At 36.2% G+C, this 22,478-nt stretch overlaps 1 protein-coding gene across 1 annotated transcript in view; it reads left to right on the forward strand.

Annotated features, from left to right (window-relative positions):
- Positions 1-3,482, forward strand: part of LOC150094044 (uncharacterized) — a 201,532-nt gene extending 198,050 nt beyond the window's left edge. Inside the window, exon 4 of the mRNA XM_090412976.1 lies at positions 2,444-3,482. Within this exon, the coding sequence (XP_090269102.1) occupies positions 2,444-2,547 (104 nt within the window). The 3' untranslated portion in view covers positions 2,548-3,482. The remainder of the gene's footprint in view (positions 1-2,443) is intronic.
- The last annotated feature ends 18,996 nt before the right edge of the window (positions 3,483-22,478 follow it).

Raw genomic sequence — 22,478 nt, forward strand, 5'->3', positions numbered from 1 at the left:
TGACTTTAGAGAGTAATTATCGTAACCCGCAGAAGAAGAATAGTAAAAGAGTTCATCAAACTTTCTTCGTATCCGAAAGTGTGACAGCATTAACATGCGACAGATACGGAGGAACTTCCTTTCCTGTGTTTGCCTCTTCAACCACCTGAACTGGCGGTAATTGCCATAATTCTGTGGCTCTCGACTGCTCTACAGTTCACTTCTTACACTCGACCACACAACTAAACTAGGTAGAGCTGCTCTATTCCGATAACAAGTGTTGTCAGGGAGCAGAGGTTAATTACACACCCAACTAGGATTGTAGAAACATAGAGACTGCCTAATTTACATATGTACATAAACATCCCGAGTCATGTCGCTTACCAGCTAACAGCCCAACGCCACCAGCTGTGATTCTTGCATAAATTGTTGACACTTGCAATAAATAAAGTGAAGCCATTACTACGAGAATGCTCCAGGAAATAGTCATTTGCTTAAACCACTTTCAGAATAAGTTCAACTTCCATTGCTTGCCTTGAGACTCAAACTGTAGCCTTAAATTGCTACAAATTCCTTAAACAGATGGATGGTCTTTATCGTGATTAATAAACCACTAAATAATAAGGTAGTTTTATGCATCAACATTTCTTCTCATATCATGAATTTTTTAATGCATTTAAATTCCATTTATTCCATCCTAATCTTAAAAATCTTCCGCTATGCATTTGTATAATTTTCTACAGATATGCATCTTTCATGCAATCTCTAAATGACGTGACATTTTTGAAATATTTTTGTCTTCCTTCACACCAGTTTATATCTTTTCACCTCCGCGTCACTCATAAATTAATATACTAATGTATCTACATGTTCATGCTCTCTGCAAATTGTGTTCTTTACGACAACCGTGGCCTTTCAACTTCTTTCTTTTGAATCTGTATCTTTTATGCATCTTCATCTTGGGCATACCTGAGATTAAGATGCGAAAAGAAGAATCTCACATTCATTTTGTACATCTTCATCTTTGTATTTTATTTTCTATATATGCCTTTCCTTTGACATTTTTTCTAGCTTTTTATTCCATCAATATCTTTTTTTCATAATGGGAAATTTCCAGTTAATTTTGTTAGAGTTTCGCGAAAGAAAATTCCTAAGTCAAATTCTGGGAAATGACCACAATTAACTGCAACAGTTGCAGATGATTTTGAAGTATTCGCACTCAATTACCCAATTTTACCGTGAACAAATCCTTTACGGGTTGTGTTTGAGGCATGAATTCCCGTTTGTTGAAACTGATAAAGCAACAACCAGTGCTTTATTTCGTTTATGCTTCATCCATTCTTTCATCTCGTCAGCCACCTGCTGTTACGTAGTTGGCAATCATGACCAAGTATGAAATTGCCTTTAAAAGGCTATCTAAAGAGCGCAAATGTGTCTCAACAATCCTACTGGATTCAGAGTGGTGGGAAATAGTAGAACGTTCATAAATTCCTCTCTCTCTCTCTCTCTCTCTCTCTCTCTCTCATTTGCTATTGTTCGCCATTGCACAACGATTTTATTACTCTAACATCACCTGTTCTTTATCTGATTATACCATATTATCACATTCCCATTAAAATATTCTGAGAATTCAAAATATCCTTCTATAAGCTGCACAAAATAACAGAAAAGCAGTTAAGAGACACTAATATATAAGGAACGAAATGCCTTAGCAGGATCATATTCAGAACATTAGAATCCACTATTGAGTTGATAATTAAACCTGTTATGAAACAGTCTGATACTAGTATATATATACTGAAAAGGTTCAAACACATATATATCCGGAAGCCTTGCATTTCCCTGGTACAGTCTTTTGTAGTTGTACTTACGAACCCTTACAGCGTGCAAAACAGACAAAAGCTGACTCGTAATTGTTAACAAGTTGAATCACTCTCTAGAATGAACTCCAAATGTGCAAGGCTCAGTGTTTGGAGTTGGCATCAGTCCCATAGGGTCGCTCTGAGTAAGCTGTAGGTACTATTTGTTTCAGTGATCATAAGTCATAGATCACACGTCGGTATTTTTTCGATGGAGGGTGGATTCACACTTACTAAATTGGCTGATATTCTTTTATTTTTGCTAACCGAAATGTGCATAATGCATGCCAGTTCAAAGTTGTGTCAGAGTTTAAAGCCGACATAGTTTCGGCAGGAAATTTAGGAGGAGAACGAGGAACCGTGACGATGAGGTGACTGAGGAAAACATTCTGAGGAATTCGTGCATAACACACACACACACACACACACACACACACACACACACACACACACACACACACACACGAATTATCGTGTGTGCTTGTGTGGGTAGTTTAAAGCTATAGAATGCATATCTTTAAAGTTTATTAAAGGGAATTGTATATGTGTTTGTACGCACACATTTATGTGAAATAATACTGATTCTTAAATGGTTTTCATTACAGAAATCACAGGAAGCGGAAGTCGCCCGAGTTGCCTGAATCTATTAAGACTCCTGTCGTTTGGTGTCACCAGTTTCTGGATGTGGATTTCCGAGGAGCTGTGGTGATAATAACAGTCATTATGATGGGAATCTCTGAACATGGAAGTATGCTACAATGACGACTCTGCTGTTTGCCATTATCCACCCACACATGCTGGCATCTGGAACTCGGTTTTTATGGAACACTGGCTGTCCTCTCTATCCGTTCTGGACACTGGTATGCGGTGCATTGGTTGCCTTACTGTGATAGACCTTTGTTCCTAAGTCCCGAGACTTGCAACGACCGACAAACACGTCCGGCGTTCTTGGTATATTTGTTTGTATTTTTGTTTTTGTTTTATCCACAACTGTCGGTACATTTTATTGTTCTCTTTAGTAATATCCTTGATTCGTGACAGCCACGTGTGGGATGTCTGCCAGCGATTAGTGTGGAACAGTATGAGACGTTTTGATGGGGGAAGGGGAGCTTTCATCAACGTCTTCGAATCCGTCGTGTCCAAATAACTAGAGACTATTCTGTTGGTGGGGAATTCATCAACATCCCTGCTGGACACAAACTCTACATATCCTTTCTAGATGGACGTTAAAACGTGCTTTCTTAAAGATACTTTGCTGGTTCTTCCTTCATGCCAGCTTCTCTTTGCGAAGTAAGCTATGCCAGTCATGTTTCATCCCAAGTATCGTTCTCTCTACTTTTCTCTGCAGACTGTAAATACTTAGATCTTGCTCCATCGACATGTACCCAGCCTCTGAACTTTTCTTGTATACAGAAAACTGCGTTGATTAATTCATCTTCAAGTGGAAGCCATTTGCGTTCATAGAAGATTTTTTGCTTCCATTTCATCCGTTTATTCGATGACAAAAGGACCTGTATATTTTTTTGTCCAAAAAAAAAAAAACTTTAATAATATGTTACATGATTATTCAAATAAAAGAACGCATTGTTCAATCTCCAACTGGCTTCATATTAAATTTGAAATAAAGTTTTGTTTTAAATGCAACACTTGTGATTATTCATTCCATTCTGCTTCTTCATTTACATCGCAGTTCCTCATGAAATTTCGAAGTGGAAACCGGAAAACATACCACTATTTCTGAATATGCTATTAATGGTATTGTAGCTACTTCCAGAAGATCCATGATTAGGAATTGCTTCGTGTACCTTCATTATTGTAGACACACGCAAAGTAATGAGAATAGTTTATACTAGTTGATAACCTTCCGCTAAGTTATTTATACGTTGCGTTATAAGGTCATCAACCTTCAGTTGTTAAGGGAAATAACTCTTAACTGTGTTCCATCAACAACAACAAGAATAAGCTTAAAAGACATTGTGCTTATAAAAGACCCAGACATTGTTGCATTATTCAGCATCTTATCAAACCTAAGATTTCTTTCTACAGAAATGGAGAAGTTAAATGTAACACATTTAAATTTTCCATTGTGGAAATTTATTATACAAAAATAAAATAAAATAAAAAATAAAACCCTATGCGAAAACAAAAATATTAAATTTCCACAGCACATTTCAAGCTGCAAGATACTTGGAGAAATATAATTTTAACTTTGACAAAGGTTATTTACTTTGTGAATGCTAATAATGAATATTTTCTAGACTATCCCATATTTTAAGTAGTTACATCAAGCAAATAAGCATATGCAGAGAACTATATCTGATGGGCCAGTATATAAACAATTATATAAATTTAATGATAGTAAGAAATTTAATTCAATGAGCGATAATATTCGGAAATATGTTAAAATAACTTAAACTGTACTTTAACATGCATCAAGCGGAGTATTTAATTGATTAACTACCCCATTCTATTAGGAGTGCCAGATAATATCACGTCAGTCGACTGTCTGACTTGCTTTGTCTGCAGCTTAAGCAAGATAAACTTCTGATATTTATTTCAATCGTCCCACACTCTTCCACGTCTCAGTTTGCATTCTAATTTCTTTTTTTTTAGGCAATTTTATCGTTTCGCGACTGATAAAACCTTCTAAAGGTATGTTGGAACAGGTGTACACTTAATATAGTACAGCTTCGCGCGATGAAAGATTTACACAGTACCGAAAAACTTGACGCTTTGGATTTGGGCATGACACTGCAAAAACACTTTCGCTAAGGAAAGTGTACTAAACACTTCATCGAAAACCAACCAAATGTACGTGAAGAGCATTATGATGATTTTGTAAGAGTACTTAAATCAGTTTTCGTAAAAGTATTCAGTAGATAAGGAGCAACAATTTATTTGATTATGAATGGTATACAATAAGAGATATAACCATAAAGTTATGAGACGGATTTTAATCAGACGCTTCCTTGCTGCAAGTAAAAGTTTTGTGTTCTCACACATGCGTTGACAGATTTCAAACTATAGAAAATTTGAACTTCAGTTGGGTTGTTTTCAATTGCAGCAGAGCAACTATGACTAAGAAGTTGATGCATTATATTTGTTAATTGTGTGTGTTCTTCTAGGCGGTGTACCGCCACCGATTCAAACTGGCAAACACAATTTCAGCTAAAAAAAGCCTTTATAAAAGCCATACTTTAGAAGAGGTCGATCGCGAGTCTTTCCAGCAAAACTTTAAAGACGAGGAAATATAATGCGAATCGCCAATTCATGCAGAAACTGTTCAAAAAACGTCGTTGAGTCTATTTCGCTCTTTGTAAAACCTAAAGACGGCTTAAAACAACAAAGATTTCATATAATTAGAACTGAATATATTCTAAAGAAAATGGTGCATAATTTTAGTGAATGTTAGTAAATGAAATGCTATTAACAATAAATGAAAAGCTCATATGCAGTTTTGAGTCATGGCTACGTAGCGCCATCTGCCTATTTCAATGGATATACTTTGAAAGAAACAAATATATTATTTTATTCGGATTTCTTTATGGCCGTATCTTGCAGTCAATCTGGAATAATTTGCTTAGAAGGTGAAATCATTATAACTATATAAGTGTATTGATACTATATCAATACGTCTATAATCTGCGTGAAGCTTAGAAATCTTCCAATAACTACATTCATGTTTTTGATTTCTTATGTCTTCTAAAATTTATTTAATATCCTCACCAAAAAAAAAAAAATCAAAATTTCAAGAAAAAAAAAGCCAATATTATGTGTGTGTGTGTGTGTGTGTGTGTGTGTGTGTGTGTGTGTGTGTGTGTGTGTGTGTGTGTGTGTGTGTGTGTGTGTGAAAGAGAGAGAGAAAGAGAGTGCGTGTGGCTCCCACCTAAGAAAGGTTAGCATTTTGTTTTCTATTTTTTTTTTAATAACATAGTTCGGTAACCCTGCTCTAAGAATTAACATGGCACATCGAGCCACTTCGAGCCTCCAGTAAGCGAGGCGGTGGTTTATACCCGCCGATGGAATTCATCTCCACCTAAAGACAATCACAAACATCCATGCTCGTGGCGGAATTCGCATCTGGATATGCTAACCACGTGGTCAACCAGGCCAGCATATTCTCGCCTTTATCTCACAGAAACATCGACTTATAAATAAGAAGTGATTCTCTTACTATTTTAGGAATGTCTAATCCTCTATGGAATGACAAAGATCATTGTCTTATTGGTAATATGACAAAAATTATATTTTCTGGAGAATCAGTATACAGTAGCAGAGACCAAAACGTCCTGTCAGTAGCAACCACACACACACACACACACACACACACACACACACACACACACACACACACACACACACACACACACACACACACACAAACACGCATATCAAGAGTACCAGCTATTAGCAACTCTTGCTAAAAATATATTACTCGCCGAAGTAACTCATCATCAAGCTAACCAATGTAATATAGGATAGCCTAGACTCAATGTAACTTGTTTCATTAGCAAAAAGATTTATCTTAATGATAACCCTGACCACGAAAGGTTATAAACTTAGAGTATGCGAATATACTAAGGGTGGTAGTATAACGCAGGGTGAGGAAAACTATCTAAGTCTTCTAAGTTTCTTTGTTCCAAGTTTTTGATTTAAAAAAAAAGAAAAGAAAAGCAGACAGAAATTTTAATTAGGCGTACACAGCCATGACTAAAACAACATATATATTAACCGAAACAATGAAAAAAATAGAATATTTTCATTGTTTCATTTCATATGTGCAAACATGAACTTTCTAACGCATCTCATTCAATAGGACAAAGACAACTGAAACCCAACACTTTAATATTCATCACGTGCATATTGGGTTTACTCTGCGCATTACATCTGAGTAAAAGGCATCGCAGAAAACAGAGAAAGATAGAAAACTGTAAAGTGGTTGTGGAAGCAGTCTGCTGACATAATATCGATTTGGAGTCAACAGTGTAGCACAGACGGATCTGATTCTGTCACAACATAGCTACAGAAAATAAAGGAAGTTATAGATACGCTACACAGATCGGAAGCCGATATGTGAGTTTGTTTTCAGCATCTTCTGCGTCTTATAGAGCATGTTCGAGAAAGGATAGAGAGAGAGAGAGAGAGAGAGAGAGAGAGAGAGCAATAAGCCACATCTGTTCATTAACCTCCTTACTGCTATGTTGATCCTCTAAAAGAATCGGATTGCAAAACACCTTAGAGATGATTTCGATTGTTGGAATGGATAAGTGGAACCACTAATGGTGAAGTTGGCTATACATTTCTTGGGCATATTTCGATTTGTATAATTTTTCTTTATAATATCGATGAAATTAATAAAATTTGTTGTGTGTTGCAATATGCTTTTACACTCACTGAGAAAAGTCTTCTACATTATGAATGATCTTAGTTGTTAACAGTACTCTGTTACTATTTCCCTTGTCAACAACAAAATATATAGAATAAGTTCATTTCGGAGCACTGTTTTTTTTTTATTTAAAAAAAGGAAAGAAAGGGGAAAAAGTGTTCCAAAAATACTAAAAAATGAATTACATGTTTGAAGAGATAACGCAATATCTAGATCTCGTAATTTTGAATGCCATATAAGGTAGATATGATAAGTAATGAGCATATTCAACCACAATACATAAAAACCGAGACGATCGTGCGAATCGTGGGATGTTTTACTGTAAAACAATAGCAGAAGAACGAAATGTTGACAACTGGCCTGGATGGCCGAGTTTTCATCCACTTAGTATGTGTACGTGTGAGTCTATAGGCGATATATGAGTCCCCCCCCCCATCGCTGGCTTGAAGACCATCACCGTGCTTAGTGGAAGCCCGAAATGGTTTGAGAAAAATAAATTTTACTTTTTTAAAGCAATATTTAGTAACCTAACCTAGATCACCCACAGTACCCATGTGCTTTTCATGAAAAACGAAACGAAACGAAACTACACAGCTGGATGTTTAATTTCTGAGCATCTTTGTTCAAAGATGGTTCCGAAATATCTTTTTGAAGTATAAAGGGCAGTCAGTCTTTTGCAAAGTATTGGCTAAGACAATAGCTTCTAGCCGAAATCTTTGCCGGAGAGGAAAAACTTATATATTTTAGTAACCGGAGCAAAAGAAAGAGAGCTCTTATTTGAAAATGGCAAATCCTTGTCAACTAAATAATCATCTGTTACTTTAGTAGAAGAGGAATAACACATGAGAATTTTGTTTCGTCTAGCCAAGCTGTAAGCTAAAATCTTACCTCGGGATGTCGCTGCAATTTCGGCGTACTGGAAAGTAACTCTTGCTATTTACGAACTGATTAGTACTCTCCTTCAACTCTGATTCAGCAATATTTCACAATTACTTTTCAAAGTAATTAACTTTGCATTCCATACATTTCGGCCAACATGCAAGTAGCTTCATGAATCTACCACGAATCAACTAGCAATCTGGTTAAGAGAACTCAATAATCAGCTTCTTGATTTCATCTTGTGACCAGAACTGACGTCCTTGAAAAGTTTCTTCCGTTTTTGAAGACGAATTCAGAATGAAAGAACCAAATAGGTCGTGCATTATGGTGAGCGGCTCGTGACTCTGAGACCAAAGTGATACATATCTGATGGAATTAGAAGAAACACACGTATAAACCACAGTGAAAATTATTTAATTGTAAATATTTCATCCTAAGTATCTTAGGACATCATCAGTACAGTATTTAAACAAAATTAGGAATAACATACAGTTAGGGCGCATGATTACAATAGAATCTCATGAAAACGTGCATAACGTGCTAAAGTTGTACAAAAAAAAAAAAAAAAAAAAATGTTAATTATTTAACACAATTTTGTATGATAATTTCCCATACTTTAGGAATAGTAAGAACGTCGTTGCGGTTTAGGTTTGGTCTGTGTAGTAGGGCTTCAAAACTTTCTTTGTATAAACGTTCACGTTTAAATAAAGATCTATGTAAAAGTTTAGCCTTTTCCCAATGGATCCTATAGTTTGGATTTTCAATTCCGTGTTGAGAGAGGCCAGATTTCTGCGGTTAAAGAAGACGAATGTGGTCTTGATGTTCCGAGATGCGTTTCTGAACAGACCTACCTGTCTGTCCAAAGTAAGATAATTTGCATGAGCATGGAATCTCATAAACACCAGGTAACATCAAGGGTGAGAATTTGTCCTTAGGAGAAGGTAATAAGTTGTAAATTTGGTTGATAGGTTTGTAAGTAGTGGCAAAATTGTATTTCTTCATAATTTTAGAAAGACGTTCTGAGATGCATTTAACGTAAGGTATGGGAATCCTATGCACTTCTTCCTGTCTGGTTTGATGTATGCAGAAGTGACTGATGATTTTTTGAGTTGTTTTGGGATTATATCCATTTAGGATGGCTGTATTTTTGATAACTTCTAATTCCTGGTTTAAAGATTCTTCAGAGGAGCAGAATTTGTGTGCTCTGGAAACTAGTGATTTAATAATGCCAGATTTCTGAGATGGATGATGAGCAGAAGAATTGTGAATGTAGCGACCTGAGAATGTAGGCTTGCGAAAGACGGACGTAGCGATGGAACTGTCTTCTTCTCTTTTCTTCTACTTAATGAAACTTCCTTCTTAGATGAAGAAACAATCAAAAAACTTAAGACATACCATGCAAGACCTCCTAGAATTTATGGCTTACCTAAGCTACACATGTGTAAATCCAAAAAAGAGATACCCTGTGGAGATTCTTTTTCTAACGTAAAGTTGATGCGATGATGAAGAAGGTTAATTTTATCTAGAAACAGTTGTAATTCAGGTTCGGGATGATTCCAGACTGCAAATACGTCATCGAAATATCTTAGCCAAATTTTTGGTTTGGGTTAAAAAGTGAATATTTTTCCCTCAAGGTGTTCTAGAAACAAATTTGCTATGTTGGGTGATAAAGGAGATCCCATTGCTGTTCCTTCCTGTTGTTTGTAAATTTGACCCTTCCAGGTGAAGTAACCTGATGCAATAACAAACTTGAACAATTCAACTATATCAGACGGAAATTTTTGAGAGTTAGTAATTCTATTGTTTCTTTATGGGGAATGTTTGTAAAGAGACAATGTCAAAGCTGATTAACAAGTCAGTTTTTGATAGTTGAATGTTTTTAATTTTTGTGTGAAACTCAGTAGAATTTTTGATTGAAGAGACTGAGTGGCCTATGTGAGGTCCACTCAGTCTCTTCGTAATACTTACTCCAAATTGGATTTTGATCCTACGAAGCGTCAACTCAGAAAATTAAATAAGCTACTTAATGAAACTTCCTTCTTAGATGAAGAAACAATAAAAAAACTTAAGACATACCATGCAATACCTCCTAGAATTTATGGCTTACCTAAGCTACACAAAACTAATGTTCCACTTAGACCTGTCGTAGACTGTATCGGCTGTCCAACGTACAAGTTATCAAGATTCTTATCTAACCTTCTCCGCCCTCACATAGGCCACTCAGTCTCTTCAATCAAAAATTCTACTGAGTTTCACACAAAAATTAAAGACATTCAACTATCAAAAACTGACTTGTTAATCAGCTTCGACATTGTCTTCCTCTTCACAAACATTCCCCATAAAGAAACAATAGAATTACTAACTCAAAAATTTCCGTCTGATATAGTTGAATTGTTCAAGTTTGTTATTGCATCAGGTTACTTCATCTGGAAAGGTCAAATTTACAAGCAAGAGGAAGGAACAGCAATGGGATCTCCTTTATCACCCAACATAGCAAATTTGTTTCTAGAACACCTTGAGGAAAAAATATTCACTTTTGAACCCAAACCAAAAATTTGGCTAAGATATGTCGATGACGTATTTGCAGTCTGGAATCATCCCGAACCTGAATTACAACTGTTTCTAGATAAAATTAACCTTCTTCATCATCGCATCAACTTTACGTTAGAAAAAGAATCTCCACAGGGTATCTCTTTTTTGGATTTACACAAAAGAGAAGAAGACTCTTCCATCGCCACTTCCGTCTTTCGCAAGCCTACATTCTCAGGTCGCTACATTCACAATTCTTCTGCTCATCATCCATCTCAGAAATCTGGCATTATTAAATCACTAGTTTCCAGAGCACACAAATTCTGCTCCTCTGAAGAATCTTTAAACCAGGAATTAGAAGTTATCAAAAATACAGCCATCCTAAATGGATATAATCCCAAAACAACTCAAAAAATCATCAGTCACTTCTGCATACATCAAACCAGACAGGAAGAAGTGCATAGGATTCCCATACCTTACGTTAAAGGCATCTCAGAACGTCTTTCTAAAATTATGAAGAAATACAATTTTGCCACTACTTACAAACCTATCAACCAAATTTACAACTTATTACCTTCTCCTAAGGACAAATTCTCACCCTTGATGTTACCTGGTGTTTATGAGATTCCATGCTCATGCAAATTATCTTACTTTGGACAGACAGGTAGGTCTGTTCAGAAACGCATCTCGGAACATCAAGACCACATTCGTCTTCTTTAACCGCAGAAATCTGGCCTCTCTCAACACGGAATTGAAAATCCAAACCATAGGATCCATTGGGAAAAGGCTAAACTTTTACATAGATCTTTATTTAAACATGAACGTTTATACAAAGAAAGTTCTGAAGCCCTACTACACAGACCAAACCTAAACCGCAACGACGTTCTTACTATTCCTAAAGTATGGGAAATTATCATACAAAATTGTGTTAAATAATTAACATTTTTTTTTTTTTTTTTTTTTTTTGTACAACTTTAGCACGTTATGCACGTTTTCATGAGATTCTATTGTAATCATGCGCCCTAACTGTATGTTATTCCTAATTTTGTTTAAATACTGTACTGATGATGTCCTAAGATACTTGGGATGAAATATTTACAGTTAAATAATTTTCACTGTGGTTTATACGTGTGTTTCTTCTAATTATGAACGCACCACAGGTTTCGTTATTTAAAAAAAAAAAAAAATCTGATGTAGTTTGCGAGCTTCTAAGTGAGAGCGGATATTACGGTGACTGGGAGAAATCCTGCTGCATGTTGGGAAGCACACTTCGAATACATGCGTCAGTACTTATAGCGCTCCAAACCAGTCATCAGAATTCGTACAGTGTCAACAAACATGAATTTCAATTAATTTACTATGCATACTACTTATATAAACAACGCAGTACTAAGTATTGGTCTACGCTATCGTCTACGTTTATTCTCCAACGAGCACATACTTGAAAATGCCAAATCCTCGTCAACTCAATCATCCTGATGAAGGAGTGCAGTTCTTTTTAAACTTCACCGGGTTTATTTCATAAAATATAAACAAAAAGTGTTTTTTTTTTTAAATTAGATTACGACTCGAAAATACTTATAAAATTCCCTGAATACCTTCCGTTTGGAAACTAATTGAATTTATTTCAATTAACCAAATTATTAATAAAGCAACCTTGGTCGTAATTTCATCCCAGATAATCATTAGTAAAATGCCCTTTGCCTAGCATGCCATTCATTTTCTCATGCAGGAGCGAGCATCTTCGAAAGTGATTACTAGTATTAAAGGTAATTTTTCATTTCCAGACTTAAAAAAAAAAAAAAAACGGATCGTTACTTCATCGTAGGACTTCGCACTATAACTAAGCTTGAAAAACCAAGCTACCACTCACCCACACACCTACCCACTACACAATTGTAAACATGCGAAACTTTCTAAATTATTAACGGAGTATCAACTGTTGTTTTCAAATATGGAGAGAAGAGGGAAATGCCCTTCATCATCCACACGCAAATTTCCATTGCATAACAGGAATTGAGTGCTGTGAAACAGTAGATGAATTTCTAATCCTCGTGCGATCTAACTGGTGTCATTAATAGAAGCCCGCGATATGTTATTATATCGGGATATCTGGGAGTGAGAACTATACAACGTTGGTCGCACCTGTCACATTAGCCTCATTAGCTCCGCTAGAGGACCATTACAATCGACGTCGTTATCCATCTGTGCGCGCGGTGACAGGTCACAGTTTACACCGAACTGTCTTCATTGTGCGTATGGACGAATCTCTGGCATGTAGTCCATGTCAAGCAGCGATCCCACCCAATCGTGACAATGACGTTAGCATAAAACGGGAGGTTGACGGAGGTTAACATTCCTGTTTTGTGAGGCGCAGAAACGGCAGAAATGGGAGGTACCGCAACCGTGTTTGCAAAGCACATGTTTGTGTCACATATTAACAGCTTCGCCCGCAAAGTGACTTTCTCTTCGCGTTCAGGTAGGTCGCCGAGAAAGAGCATAGCGCCCTCTATCGACTAATTTTATTTCCCGAGGAAAAGAAGAAGAGAAAAAAAAAACGTTTATTCGATTACTGACCCCTGCAGTAAAGCAGAGCAAAGAGAGTGTTGTCTTCCCATCTTTCTTTCTTTGCGAACTTTCCACTTCAATCCAATAAGCAGACGACACCACGTAGCAGAGAGAAACACGTGACCAGTGACCATCCTACTTTCCACAGATGCACGTGAGAGAATAGTTCTGCAAACGTAACGAAAGTTCCTTTCGTCCGATGATCTTTGACCTTCCCTTACTCACACGTAGCGTACACACTACGGAAGTCTAATAAAATAATGCCGAAGATGAGAGCCATCTACCGGCAGTTCTAACTAGGCTGGACAAGTATTGATTGATCAATCATTCAGTTTATCATTCATTCATTCGCTCCGCTAAGCGGCTTCAGGTCTCCGCGATATCCTAATGTCTCCGTTCCCATAAAGAAAGCGAAATTTACTCCAATAACTCCGGAAGGTTAAGAGGAAAACCGTGGTGGGTGTCTCTTTTGCGTGTGTGCTCAGCATTAATTTCTTGAGAAGAGGAAAATTAGGGAAGTGAGTATGGCAGTGGTAGAAAATGATGTTTGCGTGTCGCCCACTCTTGTAATTCGCCACCGAAGTTCTTGTTTAATGACTTTCTCCTAATCGACCATAGGTCTTTTTTCTCGAACATTTCTCACACTCCCATTATGCTTCTTGTTAAAGGGACCAATTTCGGAACTCTTCAATGTGCGTGTGATGAGTTTTAATTGCTCGTTTTTGAGAGATCCGAATTAGGAGAATTTATAATCCTTTAATGTCTTATGACTCAACGTAAACTGCCAAATTTGGAAGAGGACCAACATAATAAAAACACTACAAACAATTATGAAAGAAATTAAAAAGGAAAACCAACTAGAATTTACAAAATAATTCACAATAAGCAAGCATTTACTTCCAATAGCCAACAATAATGTTGCAAGGATGCATTCCATGGACAGTTTCTAGTATCATTCTTGTGGATGCACCCGAGTATCCACATATTTTACTGACTTTGGTTTCTATGGAGATAACGAGATCTACTTACCTTGAAGTGGTGGTTAACATTGACAAAGGAGAAATCGATGAGACAACAGCAGGCTGCCACGTTCGTCTTACAACTCGCATCTGTGAAGAAACTTCTACCTAGCAGCTGTTAACAATTCTGTTGCCAGAAACATGGATCTAAAACCTTGCCTACCACTGATCCCAGACTGGACGTTAAACTGTTTGATAATGGTAGTTTGACGCACGAAGCATCTTCGCTTTTCGAAACTTATTTTTTTTTTTACCGATATCGAGATAAAGACAGCGAATAAAAGTTAAAGGTCTTTCGACAGTAGAACATTTGAAAAGTCTTACTGTGTTCTTTCAGTTTTGCTGTGGCTTTTGATAAAACAGAATATCCCTTTTAGCAACAAGACTTATAATCAAAAGTTGCTTTATATGCTAGAGTAGAGAAAGTTTAACTTTCCTAATATATAGAATAATAACCAAGAATGAGAACAAAACTGGGTGGGAACTATTTTAGTGAACGATAGCGAATATGCTGTGTCATGCGTTAATTACAATTGTAACTCATCTGTAGGGGGTAAACAGCTAATCTTGCCCACATTTTGTAACCATGAATTATGGAGAACTCACAACAGCGGATTCTGATATTAATATTCTACTGACATCATTCATGCACCAAACCACTTCTCGATGATACTAGGGTCATTTCACACATTCTTCTCATTATATTCCGGTTGCTAAACTAAACAGTTCTTTAACAAAATGCGTTATAATCCTTCAATATATAAATATCCATTCTGCCTTATCACTGCTGCCCAAGTTTAGATAAGCATTATATTCCCACCAGTAAACTTTTTTATGTTATGCATTTGATAAATCAGGTCTTCAAAAAAATTAATCAGTTGTGGTGAAGAGTTTCTACACAGAATCGTCTTTCAATTCAGAGAGGGGAGAAGATTGAAATATAGAGGGGTCATGCCAAAAATATAGTGGGGGAAGTAGGAGACATGCCTTCACATCCTTAAGATCAGATACTTCATGTGAAATATGTGGACTCGCATAACCATGGAAAATGAAGTGTCATGCTGTGAATATGACAGGTGTTTTGTCTCAATTTTTTGGGTACAAAATGTCTTACATAAGCATTAACCAAATAAACAATAATTAACCAAAAGTTTGATCGTGGAACGAGGCTTTTTTCTTTTTTTTTTGTATTACAAAAAATTGGATGTTTCTTTTGTGGCGATTGACTTTTTCGTTTTGAATCAAGAATTTCATATTCATATTTCATCTATGATAGAAAATACTGTTCGAATATTGGTCGCCCTTCAATTGGTGCAGCAGTTCTTGAATCGTCTTTCAAATCTTTTGCTGGTGACAAACTGGCAGAGAAGAGAACTTCAGATTTTCGGAATCCTGAAAACGCGATAGCGAGATGTTTGCTTTATTTACAGTTTCACTACATACGTATATTGCGTTGATCTTCTTCCAGCTGGGGATTGATGGTTAACATCGATCCATGGTTATCTATCCTGCTCTCCTTCAATTGCTAATCCTTTTTGATAATGGAACTGTCCCTTTTTATAACTTGTAGGCTAAAGATTAATGTGTTATTCATTAATTAATACATTTTAATTAATAAGTAATCCATTAATCTCAAGTCAACAAGTTGACAAAAACAAACAAACAAAAAAAAAACGGGTAAGTCCTTTGCCATAATGCTTGGCTTTTTTTATTTGTTAGTAAACTGCATGTTAAAAATTCGCCTTAAAATCTTGCAAATAGCATTTTTCAGCAAACCATCTTCAATTCAAATATAAATCTTTGATGAATCATCTGAATGTAATTAATAATCTTTGAGCAATTGTTGTTATTTATTTAACTTTAATAATAATAATAATAATAATAATAATAATAATAATAATAATAATAATAATAATTCGCCTTACTTACAAGTCCTTGAGGCCGACGACCTGTTTTGTGTCTTCGATTTTCGAAACTATAATTTTAGGATAAGATGGTCGGTCTTATCCCTAAACTGTGTGTGTGCTCTTTGCGGGTTTGCCAGATCGGGAGGCGAAAAGTCTATGTTCTCGTTAGGAAGAACTCCACTTTCTTATAAGACCGGCTGATTCACTTACTTGTTAAGCCCTGATAAAGGTTCTGCGAATCGTAGATAGGATTCGAACCCAAGTTTTTCTCCCACACTTCGTCGAATATACTTAGCTGCAAGGGGTTCTTTTATTATAACTTACCTCTATAAAATATCATTGATGCTAACTGCATATATGCATTTTTAATAATCTCTGCCATTACTCCAAAAACCATATCAGACAATCTTCACTTTTCTAAGCTACGAATTAATTACCAGCTTGATTGGATGAGTGGTTAGCATAGCCACTTTTCAACATAGGTTAAGGACTCATTGGCCGGTGGGTATGGATATTCTTGATTATCTTTAGGTATGAGAATAATTTCATCGTTCGGTGTGAGACCAACAATCCAGAAGCCTTAGTGGCTTGTAAAAAAATTCCATGTTCGGTCTCAAGACCATGATTTAAGGATTACTTAAAGAATAAAATTAAACAATAAATAAAACATAATATAACAACAAAAACAAACCTAACACTCGATAGTAATGCATTATAGGTTTAACTTTCGTAGGTAGAAATCACAAAAGAAGAAGAAGAAAAAACAGCAGGCTTAACTAGATGCCACAAGAGAACAAACTAACTCATCTTGTTGAAATTAGAGAGGATTGCTATAAAGGGTTAGATGAATATGCATTTTTTAAAGAACTTGTTCTTTACCATTTAATACTACAGATGGTAAATTTTTAATCACCATTATTATTGATCAATAACAATTATATTAACCAAATGATATTAAAGAATCAAGAATTATCCTTTGATCACAGTCCTGCTAACTAGTTTATTTATCTTGGCTATAATGGTTGTTATAAATACTTATCGATAAATAGCAACACTATTAATTACAATATCCCATTTTCTTTTATACATCACTTCCAAAACTATTAAGACTAAACGGATCCAGCTCCTTTTAAACCTATCGTTGGTAATAATAACGAGACTAATCCTATTTCGATAGTCTGCTAGTCTGCTATATCTGTTAATGCTTGTATTCTCTCTCTCTCTCTCTTTCTCGCTGATCTCTGTGAGTTTTGTTTTGGATAAAAAAAACGATTTTGGTATGAGAAACACCGAATAATCCACTGGCTAATTCAGCTTTAGTTGAAAAAAGACCATATACATTTCGACGGCATTCTGGGGGGGGGGGGGATTTGAAACTCAGCTGTTTCCACCCAAACAACGTTTTTCATGAACTAATGCGATATAAAAGTGTGTTCTATTTCAAATAAAGATATATAACAATCGTGGCTATTAATGAAATCGCTACGCATCAATAACAAGCATTGATGTGCAAATTGGCAGTGCATCTATTCACTACAAATGATATGTACGATAATCATTTTAATAGGAGAAGCGCAATGCTAGCAATACTATAACACTGAATAAGAATAGTAAAACTGAATAACAATTTGATGGTGCCAAATGTTTGCTTGTTAAGATTTTAATTATCATTCCAATTTTTCTCCTCGCAGTGTCTCATATTTATTTACATATTCTTTATTAGGTTGAGGTGATGTGTGTGTGTGTTCGTGCGTGCGTGTGTATGTCATTAAATGTTCCACAAGTGACCGAACACGGAAGTGCACGTTTTAAATCATTTCGTGTGATGGTGCGAAATAAAAACTGTTTTTTTTATTCACTAATTTTTCTCCGTGCATTGAACAATCTCATCACTGATATATTTTGAAGTAAGAAAAGAACAAGACATCAACCATATCGAGAGACTCTTACACTGCCTGTCTAAGGGTAGCAACTTTCATTTCACTTCTCGAACAATTTCTGAATTATCAGTGAATATCCCATTAGCTGAATAACTGAGAAACTTTTATTTCCTAAATCTTCAACTTAAGCACGTATTCCTGTTTCTCTCTCATTTATTTCACAAGAGACCCATTAACTGTGGCTTCGTTGCTTGATGCTGCCGTGGATTTATAATCAGAGGAAATTACCCAACTTCAAACTCTGCCTTCAGCACATCTTGTGCTTGGTCTCTTTTTCTCTTCCAAGATTTTAACAGCACGCAAACACTATCACACACACACACACACACACACACACACACACACACACACACACACACACACACACACACACACACACACACACACACACACACACACACACACACACACACACAGTGTAATCTTGTTAGTGCCAATCAATCGGTTAGTTGAAAACACACCAATGGTTGACTATCTGCAATCTGAAAAAAAAACAATAAAGGTGGCAAAAGAAGCAGTTTCTCCCTGCTTATTCCCAACGTAGAATTGAGCAGCGCCCCAAGACGCCTTTCCTTTGTATAATAACATTTCCTAATCCTTCAGATGTGTTTGAAAATTTAATAGAAAGTAGGTCATTCGAAGATTTAATAAACAGCTGGGTATGAAAGCAGTTGGCAGGCGTATAAATAAATTCTTAAGATATGATGAGTACCCAAATACTGTCCATCTTGCATCAGAAATATCTGATATTTTGTCATCATATATTATGTTACTCTTAAAGCAATGATAATTACTTCTGTTGAGTTGAAAATTAAAAAAGAATAATCTCAACTCGTTATAACTCTCCTTATATTTAACTATAAACCCTGTCTAATACGGAAGCTTTTCAATGCTCTTCAGATTTCCAACAGACAAATTGGCAGTGTAAAACGAGCAATTAAATTCATACATTATTAAAAAAACATTCATAAAAACGTCCATAGTGTGCGTAAAGATTCTAATTCTTTCATCCTTTGAATAAAAAAGTTGACGATTATCTGAAAGATGTTTTATACTACGAGGTTTAAAATCTGTTCTTAGCAAACAGCATTTTCCAGTTCGTAACCAATTAGGATGACAAACCAGAAATATGTGTTTATCTCAGCAGGAAGAGGCTTGTGCACGTGTCAACTTGTGTCAACGTGTCAAAAGAAAAAAAATGAACAAATCCATCATGAAAGTTATTACTAGGAATAACATATATGGTGCGTGCTGGGAGTCGTGGCGCCAATTTTTTACCTTTCTATGAACAACAATGTTATTTATCCATGAGTCGTACACCCTAGTACGGTTTAAAAGAATATGGTCAGAAGACTATCACTTAAATGCTAAGCAGAGAGAATATTAGCCAAGACTACTATACTCAATATACAAATAATTATTTTATGTAACATATTTCAGTAGAAGGACAGATCTTTTCAGATGACTGTGATTTAGGCCCACAATTATCACCAGCCCTGTTGACCAAGTGGACATTGTGGGTTCGAAACTTACTATGGATGTTTATAAACGTTTATCCCTAAAGTGTATCTTCTCCCATCTTTCAGGTAAAGATGACTTTCCTCGGTTCAGAACATCGCTCTGCTTATTGGAGACCTGAAGTGGCTTGTATAAGCTCAATGTTTGGTCTACAGAACAGCATTTCCAGATTATAGGTTTACATCCTTTGTAACTGAGTTTCACATTAAAAATTCTTTTTAGCCATATCAGAAACTGGAATGCCTTTAGAGGATAAATATTAAGTAGCACCGATGATACGCCATAGAAAACAATGCAGTATCTTGATGCAATTACAGAAGGATTGTTCGAAGTGTTTTGAGTAAAAACATCATCATCATCATTGGCATGGGTGCATACCTGCTGAAGGTGACGTTTTTTAAAGCGAAAAGGTACCTAAATTACCAATACATATATATCTGTTGCACCATTTTTTTAAACGTTCCTCTTTAGTTTTCATTTTAAGATTTGGTTTTTGTGTTTCCAATATACGATACCAATAGGTACTTTAATAATACGATGATGAGAGCTGTACCTATATCTTTTAATGATGGCCTTTCACTAAACTCGTATTCCAATCTCAGGCTGCATACTCATGAAAAAGTAAATCCAGAACAAAGTTGAACTCCTACACTGGCATAACATTGAACAATGCCCACCTTCCTGATATCGTATGACACCCTAATATCTTAATCTTTTCGTCGTAGGCGATAGTTCCTATTTGGCTCCCTTCTGTATACACCGTAACCACTTCGTGCTGTGAGCAGACCAATAAGGGATCCAATATTGGAGATAGACCCACCTGAAGCTCAGGGATCGAAGGTCATACCTTTCAGTACATTATCTGACAGACAAATCGGCCTTCAGAACACATGCAATTTACAGTCAAGAAATACTAGTGGTGGTAGGCGGTAGATGGCGTTGCTGTAGTTGATGGTAATAGAGGTTCGGTGTAGCAGTGATGGATTAAGTGCTTAAGGTGCCCTCTCTCGATGAGTCTTTGGACTCCTTGGAGGTGTTTGAAATAATAATAATAATAACAATAATAATCTTTTCTTCTCATTATATCTGTAATATTCTGCATAAACACATACTCAGCTATACAATACTAGCGTTAGGATTCTTCAAATATCTTGATGCTGTGGTGGATTGGGGATAATCACTTTGGATGGAGGTGGTCAGTGCATTGTTTATCAATCACCAAATGTAATTAATACTATCAGAGCGGCATTTAAATTTTTTTTTTTTAAATTTAAATAGTTCATTTCGTTCTCATTTCGTATGGTGATTCAACGTCCGTGAATCCCTTTTACAGGGAGTTACGCACCACCTCAATCCCACCTATTTTTATCCGGGCTCGGGACAGGCATAGCTGACAATTCAGACCTATGGCTGGAGAGATTGTCTTAAGTATTCCTGACTGTATCCGTGTATTCACGGGGCTGGTTTTCCTGCTTGCGGGATGAAAAACCATAGATAAACTGGGGGAAAAAACCCTGCTGTTCACGCCCAAGGCCGGCTAACTTGGCTATGGTTGAGGAAGATCCTTAAGCTTCTCACGTCGTCGATGGGAATCGAACCCAGGACACTCCTTTCCCCGGTTGCGAAGCGCATAACCATTAGGCTAACCGCGTGGAAATTTAAATAGTAAAAAATAAGAAAGATAGGTAAGAAAATATTTTGATATTAATTTTTTAAAATTGTTTAAAAATATTTTGAAAATATTTTTAAACAATATTATTTCCCTATCTTACAAAAAGACAACGCAGTAATTCTCTCCTTTTCCTTCCCCTGACCTACCTCCATAATAATAATAATAATAATAATAATAATAATAATTTAGAATTATTAAAAAATAAATAAACGCAATAAATTTCCCGAACCTAGCATTATTATGAAGTGCAAAACGTCAAACGCTTGAGGTTGGAATTAGCAAGAAAATGAAAGTACCTCAAGTCGAAGTTTAAACCATACTTAAGTCACAGGTACTCGAACAGAAACGGCTTTAAGTAACAAACGACCTGCGATCAGTGAACAAGATGGACGTGAGCAATTCAGCTTCCCCCTTCGAGATCAAAAGAGAAAGAAAGAAAGAAAGAAAACAGAGGCGATCCCTTGCCAACTTTATCTACGGCGGTACGCGTTGTTTAGATATCCCGGCACCATTCGCCCAAACGTAGATTAATATCCAGAACCACAATATCTGTCAAGCAGCAGATCTCCGACGCTACCCTACGGTTCCGTTTGACGCGAGGTCACCTGTTACATGAGTAAGTGGTCCATTGTTTTCGGATTAACTGAAACACAAAAGATAAGTCCACAATTTCTGCTAAAAAGGAGAAAGAGGACGATGGAGCGATCAATCCAGGCCTATCGCGTCTGCCATTATACGACGGAGGTTTGTCACGGAAGGTCACAAAACTACGTCAGCTCCATGTGCTGCAAACAGACGGGGAAAGGTTTTTCTTCCAAGAAATTGACTCGTAGATGAACATTTATCACAGCTTGCATCCAGAGAAGGGAAAAACTAGGCGCCATCGTACGCTTTTGTTCTTTTGAAAAAGGTTTACAATAACATGTGGAATCCGAGCGGATTCAGCGCAGCTGGATAATTATAAACTGGTTAAAATAATACAGTATACGACTATCATTCGCGGATAATTTTCGTAAAATGAATTCAAAGGTTAGAGAAATAGAATGAGGAGAATCACAAGAGAAATGTGGAATCAAAACATCTCAGCTGTATTAATATTAATTAGAAATTTCAAAGAAATATTTTATTGATCGTTAAAGAATTCTTTAACGATCAATAAAATATTACTAGGGGCTTTAGAGCTTTTAGAGAATATTGTTGTTAACATGCCTTGAAGAAAGAT

Source organism: Typopeltis vanoorti, chromosome 23 (assembly GCF_054136105.1).
Source record: "Typopeltis vanoorti isolate ZY-2024b chromosome 23, IOZ_Tvanoo_1.0, whole genome shotgun sequence".
In the NCBI taxonomy this organism is placed as follows: Eukaryota; Metazoa; Arthropoda; class Arachnida; order Uropygi; family Thelyphonidae; genus Typopeltis; species Typopeltis vanoorti.